The sequence below is a fragment of the Calypte anna genome, chromosome 2 (genome assembly GCF_003957555.1).
Source record: "Calypte anna isolate BGI_N300 chromosome 2, bCalAnn1_v1.p, whole genome shotgun sequence".
NCBI lineage: Eukaryota > Metazoa > Chordata > Aves > Apodiformes > Trochilidae > Calypte > Calypte anna.
Genome location: NC_044245.1, coordinates 135,419,770 through 135,441,962, shown reverse-complemented (window position 1 = coordinate 135,441,962; position 22,193 = coordinate 135,419,770). Strand labels below are relative to the sequence as shown.

The 22,193-nt window shown below is 40.3% G+C and overlaps 1 protein-coding gene across 1 annotated transcript in view; it reads left to right on the top strand.

The window, feature by feature from the left end:
* Positions 1-1,933: 1,933 nt before the first annotated feature.
* CSMD3 (CUB and Sushi multiple domains 3) overlaps positions 1,934-22,193 on the top strand; it is a 552,597-nt gene continuing 532,337 nt past the window's right edge. Inside the window, 1 exon segment of the mRNA XM_030444571.1 lies at positions 1,934-2,111. Within this exon segment, the coding sequence (XP_030300431.1) occupies positions 1,934-2,111 (178 nt within the window).

Here is a 22,193-nt window from a genome sequence, read left to right as displayed (position 1 = left end):
ACAAATGCATTCCCTTCACATACAAACACCAAACACACTATTCCACACAGGGAAATGCAAAACCCTGTGGGGATGCACAATGATCCAGGCTTTATGACTGACTGACTGCCAAATTTTCCAGTGCACACAGTTGTGTACATCAGCACTTTACTTCAGACTATGCAGATGCACACGTAAGTACCATATGCACATCCACATAAAAATGTACACCTGCAAACCTGTAAGAATTAACATATGCACACACACATATGCAAGACAAAATCATGAACAAACACCTGTTGAAATATATGAAACATGCACACCTATGCACACATATACAAGACAACGTACACAGGCACAGAGCCATGCACACTTGCACACACAGATGTACACACGCATACATGCAAAACACGTGTGCACACATGCAAAGAATTACAGATACATGCACACACATGCTCTGAGCACACACAATCACATGCCACACACATGTGCACACCCACTTAAATTCCACATGGCAGCACATGCACACACACAAACACACCCACGCAGGCACATACTGGCACAGACACGGACTGCACACACGGACATTCCCAGGTGCAAACACACATGCACCCAAACACACACGCACCCACACAAACACCGCAGGCCAGCACTAACACCAACAGGGCCCCATGGAAGCACTCACACAGCAAGAGCAGTTGCATGCACACGCACACATATGTACACACAAACACACCCCTAGGGACAAAGGTGCACACCCACCCACCCACACTTGGAACAAACATCCCTGCACCCCCGCTCACGCGCGCACCCCCGCACCACAGGCTTTGCTTGCCCGCCCCCTTCGCGGAGGGAACGGCCACCCCGCGCACCTTGCGCAGTAGATGGGCCGGGCAGAAGAAGGAAACCTAAACGCAGGCTTCGAGGCCTGATAGACGGGCTGGGTGCCAGTCTGGCAGTCCCGGCCACAGATGCCCTTCCCCTCGGCCGCCCCCCCACCTCGCGTAGCGGCGCACCGCGGAGCTCCCCCGCCCCCGCGGAGCGGCCCCGACGGCGCGGCGGCGCGGCCGCTAGGTGGCACCAGCGCTCTTCCTGACCGAGCCGCCGCCGCGCCGCCCCCGCCCGCCCGCCCCGGCCAGCCTGCTCCGCGGCCCTGAGCGGAACTGCGCGGAGCCGCCTTCCCCATCCCCGCGGCTGTAAATAGACCCCCTGGGCTGCACGCACGGCTGTAGTCGTGCTCTTCGGGGAGCAGGGTTGTGCCTGCCGCGCCCCTGCCCGCTGCCTCCCCGCTCCCGCGGAGACCGTCCTGTCACTAACGCCCCCGCGCAGAGCAGTTTGCCTGCAAATCATCCCCTCGGAGAGGCTCCGGTGCGAGATGTGTGTGTGTGTACATGTGTGTGTGCCGGTGGAGACAGTGGCAGCCCCCAGCATGGCACGTGAATTCTTAATAAGGAGGCAGTGATTGTTCTGGGTAGCGGCGGCAGGATGGGTGAGCCCCGCCGGGTTAGCTGCCGGAGGCTCCTCCGGGAGGCTGTGGAAACCTCGCCACTGTGTTCTTTGCCGAGCCGTTTTCCTAGGCAGAATTGATCCTCTTGGGGGAACAGAGGGGCGGGGGGAGAATCTGAATTGCAAATACTGTTTGGAGTTTATTCGAGAGTGTCTGAGCTTTAAGATGGTCTTCCGTGGCTCCTGGTGGATGCTGTAACGAGCCAGGGTTGTGGTGGGTTTCGGCTGTGCAGGGAGTTGGGGTAGCGGGGGGGTGGGGGAAGGAAAAGACACGATCGAGAGTAGCTCAGACTTTGTGCCCCCGTTGGAGAGATGGTTGAGTCCTCGTCAAGGTTGCTGTGGTATCCCAGAAACACCATTCACTCCGAGCTGTGACCGCGCACCATCAACAGCAACAACTCCGCTGCGCCTGGCCAAGGAATAGGAATTAGGAGCTCTCAAGAATAATATGAAAGGGATCTGCAGAGGGGAAATCCGTGCAAAGGAACCGAAATTAGCAGACTTTTGGGAAAGGGGATGTACTAAATGTGGCCGGCTGGACTTCATCCTGGTGAAGAAAATGGAGATTAAAAGTGGATTTACATTTTGGAACCTCGTCTTTTTATTGATGGTTTCGTGTGTGAAAGGTAGGGTAGTATTTGAAGGTATATTTTTAGGGGTCCGTTTGCTTTCGGTCAGGGCGCTTTGGTCTCGCTTTGGACCAAGATGTATTTAAAAATATTTTTCTCTCTTATTTTGTATTTTTACCATGGGTGCTTTGCAATAGAAATATATAAATTATCGCTAAAGCGGGGGGGAAAGGAGGAGTTGATTCAGAGCTCTCTTCGGAGATAGGGAATGTGTTTGTTTGCCAGGCTTGCCGTTCAATGCAGTGACTGAGCTTGGTCTCAATAAATATTCTTGCAGTATGCTCAAACGGAGACGTGAGTTGGTTCATACAGCCTCTGACTAGTGTATATTCAAGTAAATCTCACCCGATGACTTTGCTACGATGATGATGATGGTAGTGTGTGTGGGATTACCTACATTTCTGGTTTTTAGTTGAGCAGCGGGCTCTTTGCGGGAATGCCTGTATCGATACACTTATTAGTTTAACCCATTGCGTGGGGAAAGTTACGGAGGAGCCCAGTGTGTGCGTAGCCGTCTCAGCCCGAAATGCGCTTCACGCTCAGCTGTTGGTATGCATGCAGGGCTGTCGAAAAAAAGGTACGCTAGCACTTCAGCCTTGAAGGCATGGTCTGCCGATGGGTGCAAAAGATCGACAGCTTTTCTCTTCCCTCCTTTGGTCCCTTTTCCGTGATGTCTGTGAGGTTTGGGGGGTGGATTTTTTATTTTTTTTTTTAGGGGGGGGTATTTTTTTGTTTTGTTTTATTATGGGTTTTTTGTCTCTTTTTCGGAGCAGAGGCTATTTTGCTTTCTGTCTGCTTCTGTATTCATGAGAGGAGTGCAAAAGGGAAACCTTAGCAGCGTAAGTATCTCCACTAAGTCTGTGCTTGCAGATAGTTAGGCAAAATGCTACACATAGAGAAGAAATACGTGGACTGAATAATGGGCACCTTCAAAATTGCACAGGCATCGCTAAACGATGAAGTGCTGATCCCATCACGCGTGCCTTCAGTGAAAGGATCTATTCTGCAACTCCCCACAGTCGGTTGCCTACCCGAAATAATCTCCCCTTGTTTGTGGCCAGTGATTAATATCTGATTAATCACCCTTTTATCCCCCTCCTCATCCTCATCCCTCCTCCCCGCCACACTCATACACTCTCAGAATATTTAGTAGGCATTATCGATCCTCTCCGAGTTTTTAGACTTGCTTATCGGCTACAGAGGTTGCCTGCACGGGTGGCAAAGAGGTGTGTTGGTGGAGGGGGAGCATTTAAAGGCTTGCCTACCCGAGGTGGCACTGCCTTGGATGAAACAGTTTATTGTCGAGGTTTGCAGCTGCTTGTCCCCCCAGTTGCATCGCGTGGAAATGGTAATTCGTGTTTCGCGGAGAGGCGGGGGCAGGGGGAAGGGAGGAGGAGAGTGTCGAGGACATTTACCTCATCCCACATTATCCTGACACACAGGGACCGCGGAAAAGGGGCTTGACTGCGACATTAATGCACATTTTAATTACAGGCACATTTTCTCCTTTTGCGTCTATTGAAGCCAGCTGCTCCCTGAGCTTTGCCCCGTTCTGGAGAAGGTCTGCAGTCCAGACCAATCCGAGGTTTCGGGGGCATTTCTTTTCCCTGGTTCAGCCCTGTGTCATTAGCGCATTCTCTGTGCCGAGTACCATAGTTTGCAAGCCTCGGGCTCGCTGGCTGCGAGGCGCGGCGGGCGCGGTGCGGAGGCGCTGGGGTAGCGGGTGGCTCCGGAGCTGCTGCCCAAGCAGCTGCTTTGTGAGCAGGAGTCGCGGGGCGGCAGCATCCTACAAAATTAAAGACGGGCCGGTCTCCCCGAGTTGCGGTACCGGCGGGAGCCGTGCAAGTTTCCACAGCACCTGTTGAGAAGCCGCTTTGCTTGCTCTTGAATAAAATACTGAATATTGAGGGCAAAAGCTGGGATGAAGCACCTAAAACAGCCCAGGGAAAAGACAAAACAAAGGGCTTTGCAAAAAACGTCCCTTTCTCTCCTTCCTGCCCACGGATAGTCCCAGAGAGATGCTCTGTAGCTGTTTCCTCTGCTGTCAGGGCCTGAGCTTCCCAGGTGCTGCCCCTGGCAGTTTCTGTAGACTTCCCTAGGACCGGGGGTTCCTCCCAGCAACTGCGAATCTTGTGGGTCAAATTTTACATCCTAGACGAGGGCTCCTTTAGGCAGCCAAGCTCCACAGAGCTGGCTTATACTCACTGCAGCACTGTATCTATTCTGGGTGCTTATATTTAGCTCTCTTCCTACTCCCCTGAATGAATACATTTACTTTGATTTACAGTCCCATTGTGTCAGCACACATTTCTGCTCCCAGAAACCTCAGCATAGTCAAACAATGAATGAATACCTGGCCATTTAAAACGTTCCAGATGTTGGAAGCAGGAAGATTCCCTGGATCTTGCTTCTGGTCTGCCATTGCCTGGCAAGGCCTTTTTACGAAGCTCCACCTCCACAAGCTCTACCCTATATATTTCCTCACTTAGTAACCTCTATTGAATAGTCCAGCACCACATCATAATACCTAAACTGATTCTGAGATTCCTGTCTTCACACCACTCATACAGCTTTGCTTGTTATCTGCCTCTCAGGCTCTTCTTACTTTTGTCATCATCCTGTCTCCATATTTGCAGTCATGGCCCACAGCTATCACCCTCTTACAGGTGTTAAACTGTCCCAGAGTGTTTATGGAGCCATGTTCATATCTGATTAATTATGCTCTTCTACTATGTATCCATATAGGGAAAAAAAAATCACATTTATCTTTAAATTCATGCCCCTTTGGAACCTTGCTACAAAACATGGGAGGGGTTAGAAAAGGCAGAAGAAGGAAAGAGAAGATGGGAGCAAGGAAATGGTCAACTGCTGGGGAAGGGGAGATAGGAAGAGCTGAAGTAAAGAGGAATTGTAACTTCTTCAATTCAAATCTTTAACTGCATACAAAATATCCCGTTATGCCATGGATCAGTCTCTAACAAAATCTTCCTTGCATAGACATGGAGTAAAAAAGCAGAGAAATTATTCCATTGAGAAGTGAGAGAAGGCACAGAAGGCTTTCAAACAAACAAACAAACAAACAAAACCAAACAAAAACCTCCCACCCCCTAACTCTTAAAAAATGCCAACCAGAGTGATTTCTGGCCATCTGCATGGGATGATTAATCCTCTGGTCTTCCCTCTAGATGTGCAAGATTTCTAGGAAAGCTCCTTCTTCTCCCTCACACACTGCCCCCCTCCTTCCCAACTCATTTCCCCCACCAAGAGAAATTAGAAACATCATAGAGGTTCAGATATGAACCAGTCTTGGAGGAGCAGGGAGTGGAAACCTACACAGTCCAACACCCTTACAGAAATGAAAGGAGAGGGAATAAAAAAATAATATTTTTTTAAGTGTGAAACGAAGCAGTGTCAGTGAGCTTTGCCTCCTGGGATTTAGGAGAGAAATCACTGGTACCTGCACCCCCTTGATTTGGCACATTCCTCCACCAAATATATAATATAATTTTTGAAAAAAAAAATGCTTGTGATCTGTTCGTGGAAGCAAACCAGAGGAAATCAGGCGAAATGACCAAAGACCACAAGACTCCTCCATCTCTTCTGTTTAGCTGTCGCTCCAAGGCAGAGAGCAGAGAGCACCAAGGTCTGCTCTTTTGTCTGCCTGGCTAAAATGAAGCTTTGCCTCTGCTGTTGTTCCTCTCTTACCCTGTTGCAGTTGTGACAAGTAGAACAAGGGCAGCTTTCAAAATTAAAGGGAGATGAAGCAGTGAGATTTTAAACGGCTCATCGACAGAAAAAAAGCAATGAGAAAATGGAAAGGATTTCCATTTCCAGTGATGGGTATGTGGCATGTGGGAATATTTAGCAGGGACAAAGCGTGCCTTGCTTCTTCAGCGGCCTCTGCAGTCTCCGTATCCCCCAATCCCACCTCAACCCCGCTTCCTTCAGGGTCTGTCAGACCCTCCCCACCGCTTCGTACAGAGTCACTTGAATAATGTGGTTACTGGCGGATGGTTTTCCTCCGAGGGGCGCGGGTGGGCGAAGGGAGATGCAGAAACGCTTGGGCGAGTAACAGCAGTTTCAGGCTTCCCCGTCTCCCGATCTCTGTCTCTGCTGCATCTTTGCGTGTGTCGTGTATCTGTCTGCCTGTGTGCTGTCTGCATGCATAGGGGTGCAGGGAGACACTGACTGGAGTGGGAACAGCGTCGTCCTTCCTTTTGAACTCCTCCGCACACGCTCAGCAACTCTACGGCTCCTCTTTCCCATCAGCTGCTGCACATCACGCAGGGCTTTTGCTCTGTGGGATGGGCTCAGCATATAACCGATTTTTTTCAAGCTTCACAGTTTTTCAGGGTTGCCGACAAAGTTACCCTTCCTGACCCCCTCCCCTCTTCACTTGAGGGCTAAAAGAAAGCTCCGCTCTGCTCCCCGTTTAGCTCACGGCTCCTCCCCCTCCTCTTCTGCAGAGTAGAAATTAAGAGACACAATCCCCTCATCAGCTTCAGCTGGAACTGTTTCTCTACCCCTTGCCCGGTGGCACTAGGAACCCGGAAAGGGCACAGAGGAACCTGTCCTGTAGTTTCCCTGTTTTCATTGCGAGAGGCAGCAGTTGGCGAGGCGGAGCAGGCGGCCCCCGCCGCCCCCTCAACCCGCGCCCAGCGCCGCAGCCGATCCCCGGGCGGTACCGGCACCGGCACCCGGGGCCTGAGTCGGCCGCACCTCTGGAGGTGCCTTTCTCGATGCACTCTTTAGTCATTCGGGTTTCTTTTCTAATGCTCTGTGACTCTTGGAAAAGTCTTTTGTTTGCAAGTCTGACACAGCACTAGGGGGAGGTTTGTTCAGTTGTTCAGTTTTTAACACAGAACAGCCCCTCGCTACCGAGCCTGGTAGCCTGTTCCCCACCGGAGAGGCTTGGGGGGTCCCGGCAACCACACAGGCTGTATGGATACAACCTGAAGGACAGGTTGTATCTTCAACTCCGTTATCAGCATCTCGACTTGCAAGCAGTGGCTCACAAGATTTAAAGGATTCCACTGAATGTGCTTTCAGATACCTCCTTTCCAAAATCCCTGTGCAATAAACATAGGAGAAGCATATAGTCTACCTGGCTTTTCTGTTTGCTTGTTGGTTTGTACGATTTTTTTTTTGTTTGTTTTAGTGGAAAAACTCAAGTCAAATCAGTTGTCCATGTAGCTGAGTGCCATTTAGCTCCAACTGAGTGGAGGGAAAGGTATGAGAAACACATCAAGCCCATCACCGTGGGCTTCAGCAGCCAGTAGTTTTGGGTCTCCAAAGCTAAAGGTTCCTTTTGGAACATGTTTTAAGAGTCATGGATTGGCCTGTGTGCCACTCAGATTCCCTCCCCTCCCCTCCCTCGTTCCATATCATTCATTGCATTCGTACATATCTTCTATCCTTTACACTCTGGACATGGCTGAAAGCACTTATTACTGTAAAAGCTTGTAATAAAATTTGGTTTATTGTACTTAGTGTTGTTGATGTGCTACATAGGTCAACCGCAAAAATTTGAGATTTGTAACTTTTGCACATAGATCTAGTAAACAGAAAAGAACAAAATTATTTAGAGAAATATGAAAATATTTTGAAATATCCTGTGGGATGGCTTAGTTTTCCTGAGTGTAACACCCTTTTAAGGAAGATTATGAAGAATAACATAACCTTGTATGCCCCTCTTTTTTAAAAATAAGTGTCTCAGACACTGATTTTCAGAGGTATTGAGAATTTCTGATTCCAGCTGGCTCCAGTAAAAATGTGGAGAAGCAGTTACCACCAGTGAAGCAAGGGCAAATGAATTCATCATTATAATGCTGGGACAGAGAGAGACACTAGAAGTCAAAGGAAAACATCTATAAGATAACTTGCAGTTAAATGTAAAATGTTAATTCTATAGAATTTGACCAATTGGAAGTGGTAGGAATAGGAAAGGCTTTATGATCTGCAAAAAAATTGGGTTATTTCTTCCTCCAGTAATACAAAACTTCTGTTCTAATTCAACACAAACTTCAGTTCTCAAACTCAACCTGTGATGTACATTGTTCAATTTGTATTTCTGGACATAGTGGTTGAGGTTGAAATGATACATGATAAATTACTTTACCAGATTGCTCCAAAGCAATCTCCCAGAAAAGAACAGACAGAGAACAGACAGTGTGATCTAAGGTGGTGGTTTTTTCTTAGATCTTTTTAATTCTAAGAGAGCTTTTACTACCTAAGATGTTTGAGGAAGCAATACTTAAGTAACAAGTCAGAGAAGCATATGACAGGAGTAGCTATTACAAGGCCATAAAACTTACCTCACCATTTTGATTGAATAATTTTTGTTCTAAGTTTCACTGAAAAAATGCCAGAACTCTGATGAGATTCAAACATATGCCTTTCAAACAAATTCACAGAAGAATGTTTCCTTCTCAAAGAAATCGTGCAATTTCTGTACAAAAAGATAGAATCTTTTCATTTATCAAAAATTCAAGGGACAATGTTTATTAATGATCTGGTATCTCAATGGAAGGATATATGATATGTAATGTACAGGACATCATCTCTTTCTTAAAAGAAAAGCCTAGTAATACTAGGATATGTTGGATGCCTGCTACCCAACATCCAGCTTTTCTTTTGGGAAATGTAATATGCAAGGATATTGAACTGTGACAAAGATTTTTTTTTTTAAATAAACATACACACACACAAAGGCACCCCATTTATTTGTAGATGTTTACATTTAGTTGTTTACTTTTCCTGGGCAGATTTGTATTCATGGTCTCACTGCCTTGTTCTTGCAGATCACGGAAGATTTACTATAGCTCCATAATCCTGGCATTAAAAGTGCTGAATACCGTTGTAAATGTCAAAGAAGGAAACAGTGGAAATTCATCATCTCCTTCCCTCTGTCTGAAATGTTAGATGGGTATTTTTATAGATCTTGGAACAGTGTTACACAGAGAGAACCTCAGAGTAGTGGGGAACGGTGTATAAGGGTTTACATTGAGACTGGTGCTCTCTTAGAATGTTGTAAGTGAGCAAGTGGAGATGCAACTAGCACAGACACAGAGATAGAGTCTGCCTCTTTTCCCTTAGATTCTACAAAATGCATCATAGCATCATGTAGCATATTCATATTCTATCATAGAAATAAGGTGAATAAAAGTAAGTAACATAAACTCAGAGGGATTCATGGGGGGATGAATTCTTAACTCCTGAGGACTCAGATTTTCTTTTCAGCAGGGCTAAAGGAATCTGGAAGCTTGAGGAAGAAATGACTGGGTAATTACTTGGATTATATAGATTATGAATCATTACTTCCGACCTTGGATTCTGTTTTGTCTGTTTCCCGTATCTCATCTCTTATTAGCTTTATATCTTTATGCACTGTAATGTGTTTGATTTAATTCTCGTGGAATTTTGTATACACATTAGGTGTACACATGTAATATGCATATATAGAAATTATATCTATGTGTTTGGTTATGTTACAAAGAAATTCAGCAGACTATTATTAGCTTACAAAGATCCAGGTAAATACCTGAAGTGTATGTGCTTTTTAGCCAATTCATTACCTCTTAATTTATTGTGCATTCCCAATCTCAGAAGGAAGTTCTACTGTAATATATAACTTCTCTATAAAACTGGTTTTAGTAGAATGAAAACCTCTGATCACCTTTCAAATGCAGAAAATATATTTCTGTGCTATTTTCTGCTCTATTTTTAATACTGGTATGATCATTTAAAGAGGCTGACATATCACATCACAGATGTGGCTATATTTCAGTGGCAGTTCAGATGATCCCTCTGTGATCATTATCTTCTTACTGAATTGTTTTCAGACACAGCAAATGGATATCTGCAAATGTAGGTTGGAGTCCTTAGCTGAAATGAGCTACATAACTGCCAAGTATGGATAGTCTTCTCCTTGCAAGATAGAGTCAAGGTGAAGCTACTAGAATGACAAAACCTTTCCTCCATTATTTAACCTGATTAAGAAAGAAAATTTCACATGCTACTATAGTCAGCTTTTTGGGTTGTTGTGCAGTTTTCTTGAGGAATTGAGACTTAGTCTAATCTTTTAAAAGTCTGGACTAAAAATTGCACTTTTGCTCTGTATATCAGGATCAATCCAGTGAATAGAAGAAACAGCATATAAATGGGCTTCTAAGCTGCCTGTTATTGAGCTTACTGAAAGCAATAGGAGAATCCAGAACAGGACCTTTGAGAGTAGATTTGCCTCTGCTTCTTTTCTTTCTGAGTTTTGAATAACACCTTTTTGTGCGTATTTTTCATTTGACTTAAAAATATAACACAAAACAGATGCCATGTATTTCGCAACAAACTTGACATATCCAATAGAAATGCTCTTTGGAAAGAGCATTGCACTATAAACCTAAATATAAGAAAAGTAAATTGTTTATGATTCTGTTTAAGGAAAATAAATTACATATTTTAATACAATCAGAAAATACTCCATCTTTCTACATTTTATTGATGATCATGTCAGCGCTTCTGGGGATCAATGCACTAGGGTCAATGTAATGCTAATATGCTAATGCAATATCAGCTGTAGAACTTAAAACCTCAGGGTAGTCATACTTTTTGTCAGGACACATGCTGTATTACAGCCAATTTACAACCTGGTTTCAAAATACCTTATTAAGTTTTTGTTCTGGTCTTTGCAGAAGTCGTATAATAGCTGTAGTGGAACTGGTAGGAACTGAGAAAACAGATTTTAGTTTAGAACCCTTTCATATTTAATGACTAATGCAATTTTTTTTTTTTTACTTTTATTGGATTATCATATATTCCAGAAATGTAGTTATGTTTGAAAATTCTGAATAGCCAGTAAAAACAAAGCACAAATATAAGGAAGTTTCCACATAATTTTGTCTTATTTATCTTCTGCTAGCACATTCTTTGTATTTGCCACCATCTCTGAATCTAAAAACATGTAAAATACCAAGACAAAATCCCAGGAACTAAAATGTACTGGAAAACAAGTCCTGACTTTTGAAAAGCCTACCTTTTTAACCAAAGGTGGAGGACAGTCAAGTCAAGCACCTCTGAGGTAAAAGATGCTTTTTTCATTCATCTCCAGGTATATGTGTGAACACAGACATGCACATGGAAGTGTGTGTTTGCACCAGCACTTGTGGTAGCAGAAATCTGTAGCTATGTGCTCTATCAACCTGTGTTAAACTCATGATTATGCTCATCTTGCATATTTTCCCTTAAATTCATTTATGCTGACACTACACTTTAATCATATGACTACTGCTGCTGACTCTAGCAATGCTTGCTGTATGACTTCAGTTTTATTGACCACAACAGAAGACATAAATATAGTTCATAATAAAGAACTGAAAGAGCAAGATATTTTTCTCTAAAACCTATACATCAACATAGGGATCACAAAAATGCTTATCTGATTATAGAGAATTTCCATCAGTCTACTGAATTGAAGGAACATGATATAAATTGTACATCATCAAGTGAAAGTTTTAGTAACACCTATGGCAACAATCCGTACCTCTCAGGCCTGTTACTTAAATGGATAAGATTTTGACAACATTCACTTTATGTACTAAATATGAAATATCTTCATATGGAACTGCTAAAGTATTTCCTCTTCAATAAAGTGTCCTGGAACAGAAAAAAACCCAAACAAACCAAAACACCTAATATTTTGCATTTGATAGGCTTGCAACTGTCCTTTTATAACCAAAACAGGGTAACTGACTGTTAAGTTCTTGGTTTAGTGGTGTGATATTCAAAAAACAAATAGAAACATTATTACCTCCTCCTTCTACGTTACTATTCTATCTTCCACTTTCATTCAATATTCTTTTCTGCTGCTTCTTTCTGCAGGCTTTTTTGAAGTGAGCCAATCATTTCCCTCACATTATTCAAACTGTTATTAGCTCAGAGACATAGTATCAACTTTTTACCCTATTTTTCAATATTGACAACACCTTCCTGGGAAAATAAAATACCTCTGGCATTTGATACAATAATTTTTTAGAGCTTTTGTAGATTCCATTTAATGAACTTTCATATATCCTAAGTTCAACCTTATTTTCCTTATAGCAATTGCAGGCATCTTGTAAGAATAGGAATGTTGTTATACTTCTTCAGTGACTTAATTTTCTATCCAATCTCTTCAACATTTGTGAGAAAGTTTAATGTCCAGCCCCTTTCTGTGGAAAGAAAAATAGCATAGACACTGGACTAGCAATAGCATTTCTAGCAATAATTTTTCATAGAGGATACAGTGCCAGCAGATCCTCCCATGTCTTCTCATGCAAGGATAACAAGTATTCCCTGACAAATAGGTGAGATATATTTAATTGGCCTTTTCATTGTCCACAATGGAAAGTTGCACAAATCGACCATAAAAGACGCAGTGATTTTTTTTTTTAAACTTCCTAACAAATAGCTTCTCAAAACTATTTGAAATACCAATAAACAACAGAATCCCTGTTTAATATAGAATGAGTTCAACAGCACCAGTGACTCCTGCATGCGTGCCTCCCAACTTTCCTCAGGATATGCTTCCAAAATTCCTAAATATTTCTAGTACTACAATTGCAGGTTTCTGAAATTTGTAGGAGTTTTCATGCTAATCTCGGCTAGTCTTAAATTAAGACACCCAAAAAAAAAAGAAAAACGTACCCAAAACTAAAAAAAAAACCAAAACCACCAAAAAAACATACTCAAAATATAAGATCTATCTATATATTTTTACTACACTCAAATTTTAGCTCCTAGGTCCTGTAATCTTTCCTTATTTATCCAGCCTCCTCTGCACTTCTGGGCTCCCTTCCCAAACTCTCTTCTCACTCCACAAATACCACTGGAGAAGTCCCAAAATATAAAACCTACAGTAAAATATAGAAATTTCTCTTTGGTTTGCATGTCATTGTGAAGTCCTTTTATGGCCCAAAGTAATAACCATCTAAGGCTAATCTTTTAGGAAATTAAATATCTTTCTAGTCTTGCAGTCATAGATTAGAATTACTAACTTCTCTAGGATATTCTTTGGCTTTTAAATGATCTATGAGAAGGCAAGATTGGAAGGGTGGATTTTCAGTTATATTTGTTTCCAGTCTTCATTCTACTTTGCCTTTTCACATTATTATTTTTTGGTAACCAAAATAATACCCCTTCATCCCAAAGAAATTTCAAAATAGTGCTTCTATTTCAGGTTGCTTGGTGGCATCTTCAAAGCTTCTTATTTCTAAACTGAGTATAGTTTTGAACAGGAGTATTCATCTATTTAATTATAACCTTATTGAAATATTTACTGGTAGGTTATTTTAGAGCTTGTTCCCACTGAAATAAAAAGATTTTTAAATAAAAATAAAAGATTTTTCTCTTTTTTTTTTAAATACAAGATTTTTCATTTACTTTTTTCAGAATAAAGCAGGTTGTTATAAAAAATTCCTTCCAATACTGAGGAGTTTATTTAGGTTGCTCTACAAAACTGTTCATACCATGTATGGAACTAAAGTGATGGAACTGAAAAACTGTAACATTTGAACTCTATTAGATTCTTTTTTGGCCAGTACTCTAAAATGGTATTAGAGATAGTGGGCTAAGCAGTTGACAGTCTTAGAAAAATAATAGGCTTTGGCATATTTCTGTTCACTGTCTTATGATTTTAGTGAGGTAAGTTCTAAAAAAAGTTTCAGACTTTAAGATTACTATCAAATGTTATTAGAGGTTTTTATTCCTAACTCAACATTAATTTATCAAGATGGCATGAATAAAAATAGAGTTGCAAGATGAGCAGAAATTCCAAAATTCATCTTAGAGCCTAAATAAATAATTTCAAAAATTTGGAAGAGAATGACTCAAAAGTTTATTAACCAATCACATTTTCTGTAACTGTGATTTGGTCTAGGAGCTGGCAGAAACACATGAGAAACCCTGAGAGTTTAAAGTTTCTGGCTGATCTCTAAATCAAAAACAGCTGAGCAGATTTAAATATTTTGTGTAAACAAATTTGCATCCAGGCTGCTAATCTGCATGCCAGCTTTCAGTTTGACATTTTCTGAAATGATGTAAAAATGCTAAGCCCTTAATGCTAAATGGGGTTCATAATGGAAATGCTGACAGACCCATAATTACCTGTATTGTGATTCTGCAGAAAGGTTCTTTATCTGTCTAATCTTTCACAATGGAATTAAATACATAAATTCGTGGAAGAAGGAAAAAAGGAACTTTATATTGGAAATGCTAAATGGTAGCAATGCACTATTCTCTTCCAGACATCAGTTACAGGGTAACAGTACCAAAAAAATTTAATTGGAAAAAAGGATGTAGCACTTTCTGATGAACTTTAAAAGCAGCCAGTGATTTTCAGTGATTTTCAGATCAATTTTCAGTGATAACTCTGAGGTTGAAAATTTAAGTTCTAAGTTCAGCATCATGAAACTAACAGATACATTTTTCTATGTGCATAATAATATCTAAAACACCTACTTATACATTTGCACATCCATTCATTTTGTGAGGACACTTTGAATTTCTCAACATGGGTACATTATTTGATTACTCAAAGGATCCCAGCATCATCTCCAGTCTTGGAAATTAAACTGCATGCTACTTACTCCATTGGGAATGGAGATGTGAAGGAAAACTAATCCTATTGCTGATCCTTTGTTTCTCCCTCATCCAAGCAAGTGCTCATTAAGCCCTACTCTGCTTCTTATCCCTTAACCAGCTTTTAATCCATAAAAGGATCTTTCTGTTTCTCCAGTGATAGCTTATTTTCTTTATTAATCTTTAGTTGGGAGCCTTGCCAAGGTGTTCTTGTATGTTGACAGGGACTAAATTTTAAAAGATTTCTTATTCTGATTAATGGGTCTGTACCCAGAATTCCTTTTTTTCTGGATTACAGCTTTAACCAAAGACATTCAGTGGCAATAATATTCTGCCTGTCTCACACATTCTTTCATAATATTGAATACAAAGCTGTAGCTCCAAAAGAAGACGGGGCAAAAGCTATTGTCACCATGCAGTATGGAAAAATTAGTTCAACTATTTGAAGAGTTTGAAGAATTGTTGAAGGCCCAAGTACAAAGGCCCAATATAAAGAGTCAGGTCTATAATCACAGTTTCGCAGAGGTGCCTCAATGAAGTAAGAGTGCAAGTCAAGGAATGGAGTTTCTAGTGTGCCTCCATCACAAGAGTTCTCTATTTTCAGCCCACAGAAAACGCAGCACTTAAGAGATTATCTGCTGTTAATGCTGACAGAGTTAAATTCATAATATATGTCAAATGTGTAGAACATAGGGCCTAAGCTATACTTCTGAACTCCAGTCTTGGACTGTATTGCTTAATGGTTTAGCCATTGAAAGAAGGGTAGGAATCCATCTAAGGTCTGCAATGTCTGCTTTATAAGCATCCAATCTCACCAGGCAAAGCCCCAAAACCACTGGAGAAGAGGGCTGCCTGTATATGATGCTTTCTCCATTATTCAGAATAGCCATTTTGTGGGCTGAATTAGAACACTTTTCACAGAGACAGGTAGGATGCATTTGTTAAGTACTTCATTAGGAGACAAAAAATACTGCTGGAGTTGCAGGAAATGGTGTTGATTCTGTTTGGAACACTTTTCTTTTCTAGAATTTGAACTGAATTACTATTCCAAGCAAAGTTTCAGGGACAATCAGCTGTTGCAGTTGACATGTTTCAGATGAGATGTTACTGGCATGTCTGCTCGTGAAAGATTGCATAGTATTTTTCACAGAATATTGTTATTAGCCTTCATCTTCTGGCTAGATTCCAATTTGGATAATTACAGTCTACTATTTAAATTCTCTGAGTAAAATGTGTTAAATAACCTTCTACACTTCCTCTCCTAATCTTCTGAGGGACATTTCTATGATTTATTAAACAGTTCTGCTTAATCTAGAAGGCAACTGTAAATGCTAGGGGAAAGGGACTGCTTTAAAAGTTGTGTTGACAATTCAGTGCTCAGTGGTAAATTGCACAGTTGGATTGGTGGTGCTTGCCATGGTGAAAGAGTTCCTTAGCACTGAACAAAAACAAAAGGACACTGCCTCCATGTCAAGGTAGTGGCAATTAAATTTAGAGTAGGTGAAAATATTTTAGATAAACAACACAGTATGTTCTGCACAAGAAGACTAGGCTGGAGAAGTCTACATAGAAAGTTTTGAAAAAGTTACAAGATTTTGGAGGTTTAAATTAAGATTTCTTTTCCAAGATAAAGGATAAATGCATAGAACTGTAGTACACAGGAAAACAGAAATTGTAAAGTTGTGCAAAGCTTTGAATTTGTCTTAGATATGATAAGAAGTCAAAGAGACAAAACTGGTCAGTCAGACCAGTCATGAAGCCACATCCCAGTTCTTCAATAAATAGATGAAAAGGGAAAACTTCAGATGCAGAACAGAATATTTTGATAAGCACATCCTAGCATGATTCCTTTGTTTCAGTGAGAGAAAAGGAAAAAAAAGCGCAGGGGCAGCGAGGGAAAGAAAAGGAAGGGAAAGGAAAGAAAGGAAAGGGGAAGGTGGGAAAAATGTAGTTTCAATATTAATCCCATTATTGTTTGAAGTGTTTGTGAACAATCATAGAATCATAGAGTAACGTGAATTGGAATGGACCTCTAAAGGTCATCTAGTCCAACCCCCCTGAAGTAAGGAGGGACACCCTCAATTAGATCAGGTTGCTCAGAGCCTTGTCAAGCTTCACCTTGAATATCTCCAGGGATGAGGCTTTGACAGACTCCTTGGGCAACCTGTTTTGTTTTTCCATTACCTTCATGGTAAAGGACTTTTTCCTAACATCCATCTAATTTAGAACCATTGCCTCTCATCCTATCATTAGAGGCCCTTGCAAAGAGCCTCTCTCCAGCCTTCCTGTAGTGCCCCTTCAGGTACTGGAAGGTCCCTACTGGGTCTCCCTGGAGCCTTCTCTTCTCCAGGCTGAACTTCAGCTCCCTCAGCCTGGCTTTATAGGAGGTGTTCCATCCCCTGATCATTTTTATGTCCCTCCTCTGGACCATCAGAGGGTTCCATCAGCTCCATGTCTTTCCTGTACTGAGGGCTCCAAAGCTGGACAAAACAAGCCAGATGAGGTCTTACCAGAGCAGAGTAAAATGGCAGAATCACCTCTTCCAGTCTGCTGGCCACGCTTCTTTTGATGCAGCCCGGGATGCTTCCAATCTTATTTACTTCCCACAGAATACCCCTTACCAAGCTAGAAAAAAACTTTTGCTCTCCGTGATGAAAAAATCACAGCATGTTTTTGCTCATGATTGTGCCACTGTATTTTGAAACTCTGCATAGGCTCATAGGAAAACTTTATTTTTGTAGTTTTTACACAAAACAATTCAATATAATGCAAACTCATAATAATTTTACTTCTGCTGGTGCTGTTTGGCATTATTTAATTCAAGACAAAAGCATCATAATAATATTCATGTACTCACTCATGTTTGCTTAAATTACATCTAAGCTCAGTCCTATCTTTTTAAAAAAGCACAATACAAGGAGCATTTTACATAATGTTATGTGTAATTTAGGCATTCATCAGGCGATGCATGTCTGGATTGAATGGAAGCAGGCTTTGTGTTTATAGCCCTTTGAGAAATCATTTGAATCTGATTTAAGAAAACAGTGCTGTTACAGTGCAGATGTTTGCCTTGATTGTAATCTCAAAGTTGAGTTTTTCTTTATTTCTCTGATGCTGCAGAAGCAGAGAGACCTTTTTGGCCTGATTTGCATTATGACTTACTGTTGCCAAAAACTGCATTAACTGCTGTTTTGGAGTCTTCTCCACACGGAATTTTCATTAGCTTAGTATATTTTTTTAATACAAAATTAATAAATATGAGTGTAATAAAATATGCACAGTTTCAAACCAAATAACTGCATTTTTACAGGCAACGATCAGGAGAAACACAGAATAAGTTAATTTCTCTGCTAAAAAAATTCATTATTTGTGGGTTAGTAAAACTTCAGGTACTTTAGTTTACAATTTACCACTAGACTGCCGAAAAAAAATAAGATGTACATTGTAGTTCAAAATGCACTTTGAAGTTTTCAGTTCTTTACAGTTGTATAAGAAATTAGCTTCAAGGGAATTGCTGCTGTCCTTTAGTAGAGCGAGAAAAATAAAATCTTGAAGTTAGTGGGTCAAATATAACCTGCTTTAATTACTTTAAATAACTGAAAATCATTATAATTATTCATAAAAACCTATTTTTGTCCCCTTTCTAGAGTTATTCTTACAAGGTTTTTTTTTTTTCTGTTGCATAAATACCAAAATAAAAAAGACCAAGTAATATCATCTCATATCTGCACTTTAGAAACAGCAGTGGATTATTTTATAACTGTTCTGGGAAGTTGAGAGGATCCAAATCCAGGGCACAAAGCACAAAAAAAAAAAAATTCCTAGATTTAAAGATCAAAATGTGTTGAGGTCTGTATTCCCAAACTTGCAAATTTTTTTTTTTTCATTTTATAATTGTTTTTCACTAATATATGCTCTTAACAGGGGCATATGAGTTTCTGGGAACTGGATTTTTCAGTAGGAGGAAAAAAAAATTACTGTCTTCAGATAAACTATCAGGTAATGCTTGATTCCTACTAGCTACTATGCGATGTAAGTGTGTATCTTACTGATTTTTCAGTACAGGGGACAAGAATCTGCTATTATGCTATTTGGGAATGATACTGCACTATTTTCAAAATTGACAGAATAGGAGTTCTTTTATAACTGGAATACTTTTAATGAGAATTATCCCACTTTCACATTTCATTTTCATTTTACATTTATACAAGGGTTTATTCTACGTTTCACCTTAGTAATATGCAGCATCTTACATCCAGCACCAAACATTTCTCTGCTCTCTAGTGGAGTAAATAATCTTAATTAAAATATAGAAAACATAAAGCCACAACTGAACAACTGTAGCAAGATGGTCATTTAGACCCACACATCTGCTTAGCATTTCATCCTTGTAAGCTTGCTGACCATCTGTGGTAGCTTGTGAAACTTGTCCACTCGTGCAGCTCATGGAATACCTCAATTCAAACAAACATACATGGGTACAAGTGTTGAAGTAATTTATTTACCACAATCCATCAGCACATCTCAGCTGACAGGCAGCAGATTCTCAAATTGCTGTTATACAGCTATGAAACAAATACATGAGCATGTGTTTCTTTTCCTCTTTACTACTGGCTGTGATCTCAGTCCTTTGTATCAGCATGATTTTTTTTTCTTTCTCCCAATTCCTATAAAAAATGTCACCTTCAGGAAATGGGAGGAAAAAGGGAAGATTACCCCAGTGCTTCTCATTCTACAAATTTCAAAGACTCAGAAACAAAATTGAGAAAATAACTTATATATTTACAAAAGTAATAAGAAAAGTAATCATTAGTTTTTTCTGCCTTTTTAGAAAAATGTACAGTATGTCACTAATTTAATGTAACTAAATTAAATAATTGAGAGTTTGGCTTTGAGATAGCACTTCTCCTCCTTGGTTACAGGAACTGCTTATGCAATCTCACCAGAATCCATTTTTGTTACTGTTCCCATTATAATCCTTGTGGTAGGCTTTTGTTTCTTTAGTTGGTTGTTTTATTTTTATTTGAGAAGAGAGTTGGGGACTCTATCTCAGCATAATTGTGAGCTTTCACAAGCAATGGATGACTTTCCCTGTTGGGAGTAAGAAAGGAAGAAAAAAAGAGCCAAATGATCCTTGTGTGTGCATTTAGGGAAACATGTTCTGGCCTGACTCCAGAGAATCTGCACTGCAGAGGCATCTGAAGGACAGTTTGAATTTCAGTTTGTAATACACTTTGTGATCCTTTGGGTTAAAAGTTGCTGCTTCTATGCAAACTTTACTTTTAACTGCAGATCATACAATTTTTTTAGGTATCATCCTGTTGTTTTGTCCCTCCCTCAGCTGGGAGGTTTTTCCATGGGTGAGCCAGCCCAGCTGCTCACCTGTACAGAGGAATTGGACCTACAGGGACTGCCAATGCTCCTCCGCAGGCCACAAAGCAGCAATGCAGAGTGCAGCATCCTCTGTGCTAAGTAGGCCGTTTCCCACTGTATTATAACAATTTCACACTACATTATACTGTGAGCCTTAAATGATTGAATGTTCCCTTTGAACATTCAAAGGTTTCCTACTATGCTAGCTCACTGTTATTGCATTTTACATTGCCTCATGGCAAATTAGTGGAATATACTGTAAGAAAAGAAAGATCATCAGCATCTTATTTGCATAAAAACATCATATTATTTTCAAATTATCCTCTTTATGCTTCTCATTTTCCTAGGATGTTTTCTGTAGCCTGTATGAAGTTTGCCCGTTTTATCTGTATTCTCCTATTAACATTTTGTTGCATAACATAACAATTTTTTTTTCTTTTATTCCCTCCGTGAATAGAACAGCTAAATTACACAATGGTAAGAACATCAGCAATATTTCCCTATTAAATTTTACCAATTTATACCAAGCTAGTCAGGAAAGTTAAAACAAAAAGTGGTTCAAACTTTTAACAAAAATGCAACTCTTCACTTTCTCACTGCATAGAAAATGTTTGATGATGGCTTCAATATTCCTATCCTTGTTACTTTGCCTAAAATTTATAGCACATTTCTCAGGCTCATAATGCCTTTTGCAACAGCCCCTGTGCTTTCCCCTCCACTAGAGAAGAACAAGAAAAGGCAGTCATGCTGAAGCCCAGTTTCCCTAGCAGCCAGCTTCCTTACCCTAGTGTGTTCATGGGTCTCTTTGGCTCATGTCCTTTACTGTATTGTGCTTGCTTTGTATGGAATCATTTTTACTTTGAGGGACATGTGAATGATAAGGGAATGGGAGGTGATCTTTCTAAGAGGAACATAATGAAAGAAAGCTAAACTATGTACAGTTACAAGTGCCTTCGTTATTGACAATGGCTGAACTGCAGACATGCTGAGACATAATGGGGAATCGGAGCTTCAGGGAGCCATCTGCAGATCTCAATGCAAAGTCATTCAACCCAGTGAAGTTAAAGCAGAAGGAGGTCTATTTTAACATTCTTTCAGCTGGAAAAAGATTTTCTGAGGAAGTTTACAGCAGAATAAACAGATTCTCCTTCTACCTCAGTCCTTCCTTGTCTTGGTCAGACTTCTTCAGGCAGTGGCCTGGTTTTAATGCACTGTGTATCATTAAGATTTTAACTGATAGAAAAAACATTGATGTATTTCCTGAAGAACACTCTGATTCCAGCTTTTGAAAAATAGGCAAATATATAAATAGGACATTTATATATTCTAAATTTTACTGTCTGAAAGTTTTCTGAGATAGCCTGTGTTTTCAATATTTATATTTGTATTTAGGAAGTGTCGGAACTTTGCAGTGAGAAAGAGCTAAAAGTACATAGAGAAAAAAAATGAAGTATTTTTAATAAAACTGTTAATTGCCTCACATATTTTGCATGAAGTAAGTAAACTGAGTCACTAGCAATCATCTCTAGATACCATTGGTTCAGTCATTTCAACAGGAGAGTGAACAAAAAAATTAAATAAGAGAGCCCACAGGATTTCTTTAAAACACAGTATCTCACAAAGACTACAATACATGCCTCACTTTTTATGGATTTCATGCAGTTCCTTGCACTGCCAAATACTGAAACAATTAGCATTATGCTTCAGCATTGCACTAAATATGAATTCAAAGTTCATTGGGGCCATTAGAGACCTTGCAGATCTTCAGCTCCATAGTAGTATCCAAAAATAAGCAAAATAGACATCATAGATATGAGCAGTAAAATGTGATTAAATCTAGCACTAATCATTTAGAACTATAAAACACAGAAATATTTCCTTTTCATTGCTAAAAAGAAATTGCAATATATGATCATGTAATCATGGTTTGACATGCAAAATAAACCAATGTCCTATTTGAATTAGCGGAAAGGGAAGGAAGTGTGTAGAGGAGAAGGTGACAGCCAGGCACATGATCTGCCCAATGATTTTGTTTAATTTTAAAATATGATTCTCAGTTCTCTCTACCACAGATCAGAAGCAGGTTTAAAAGCTTCA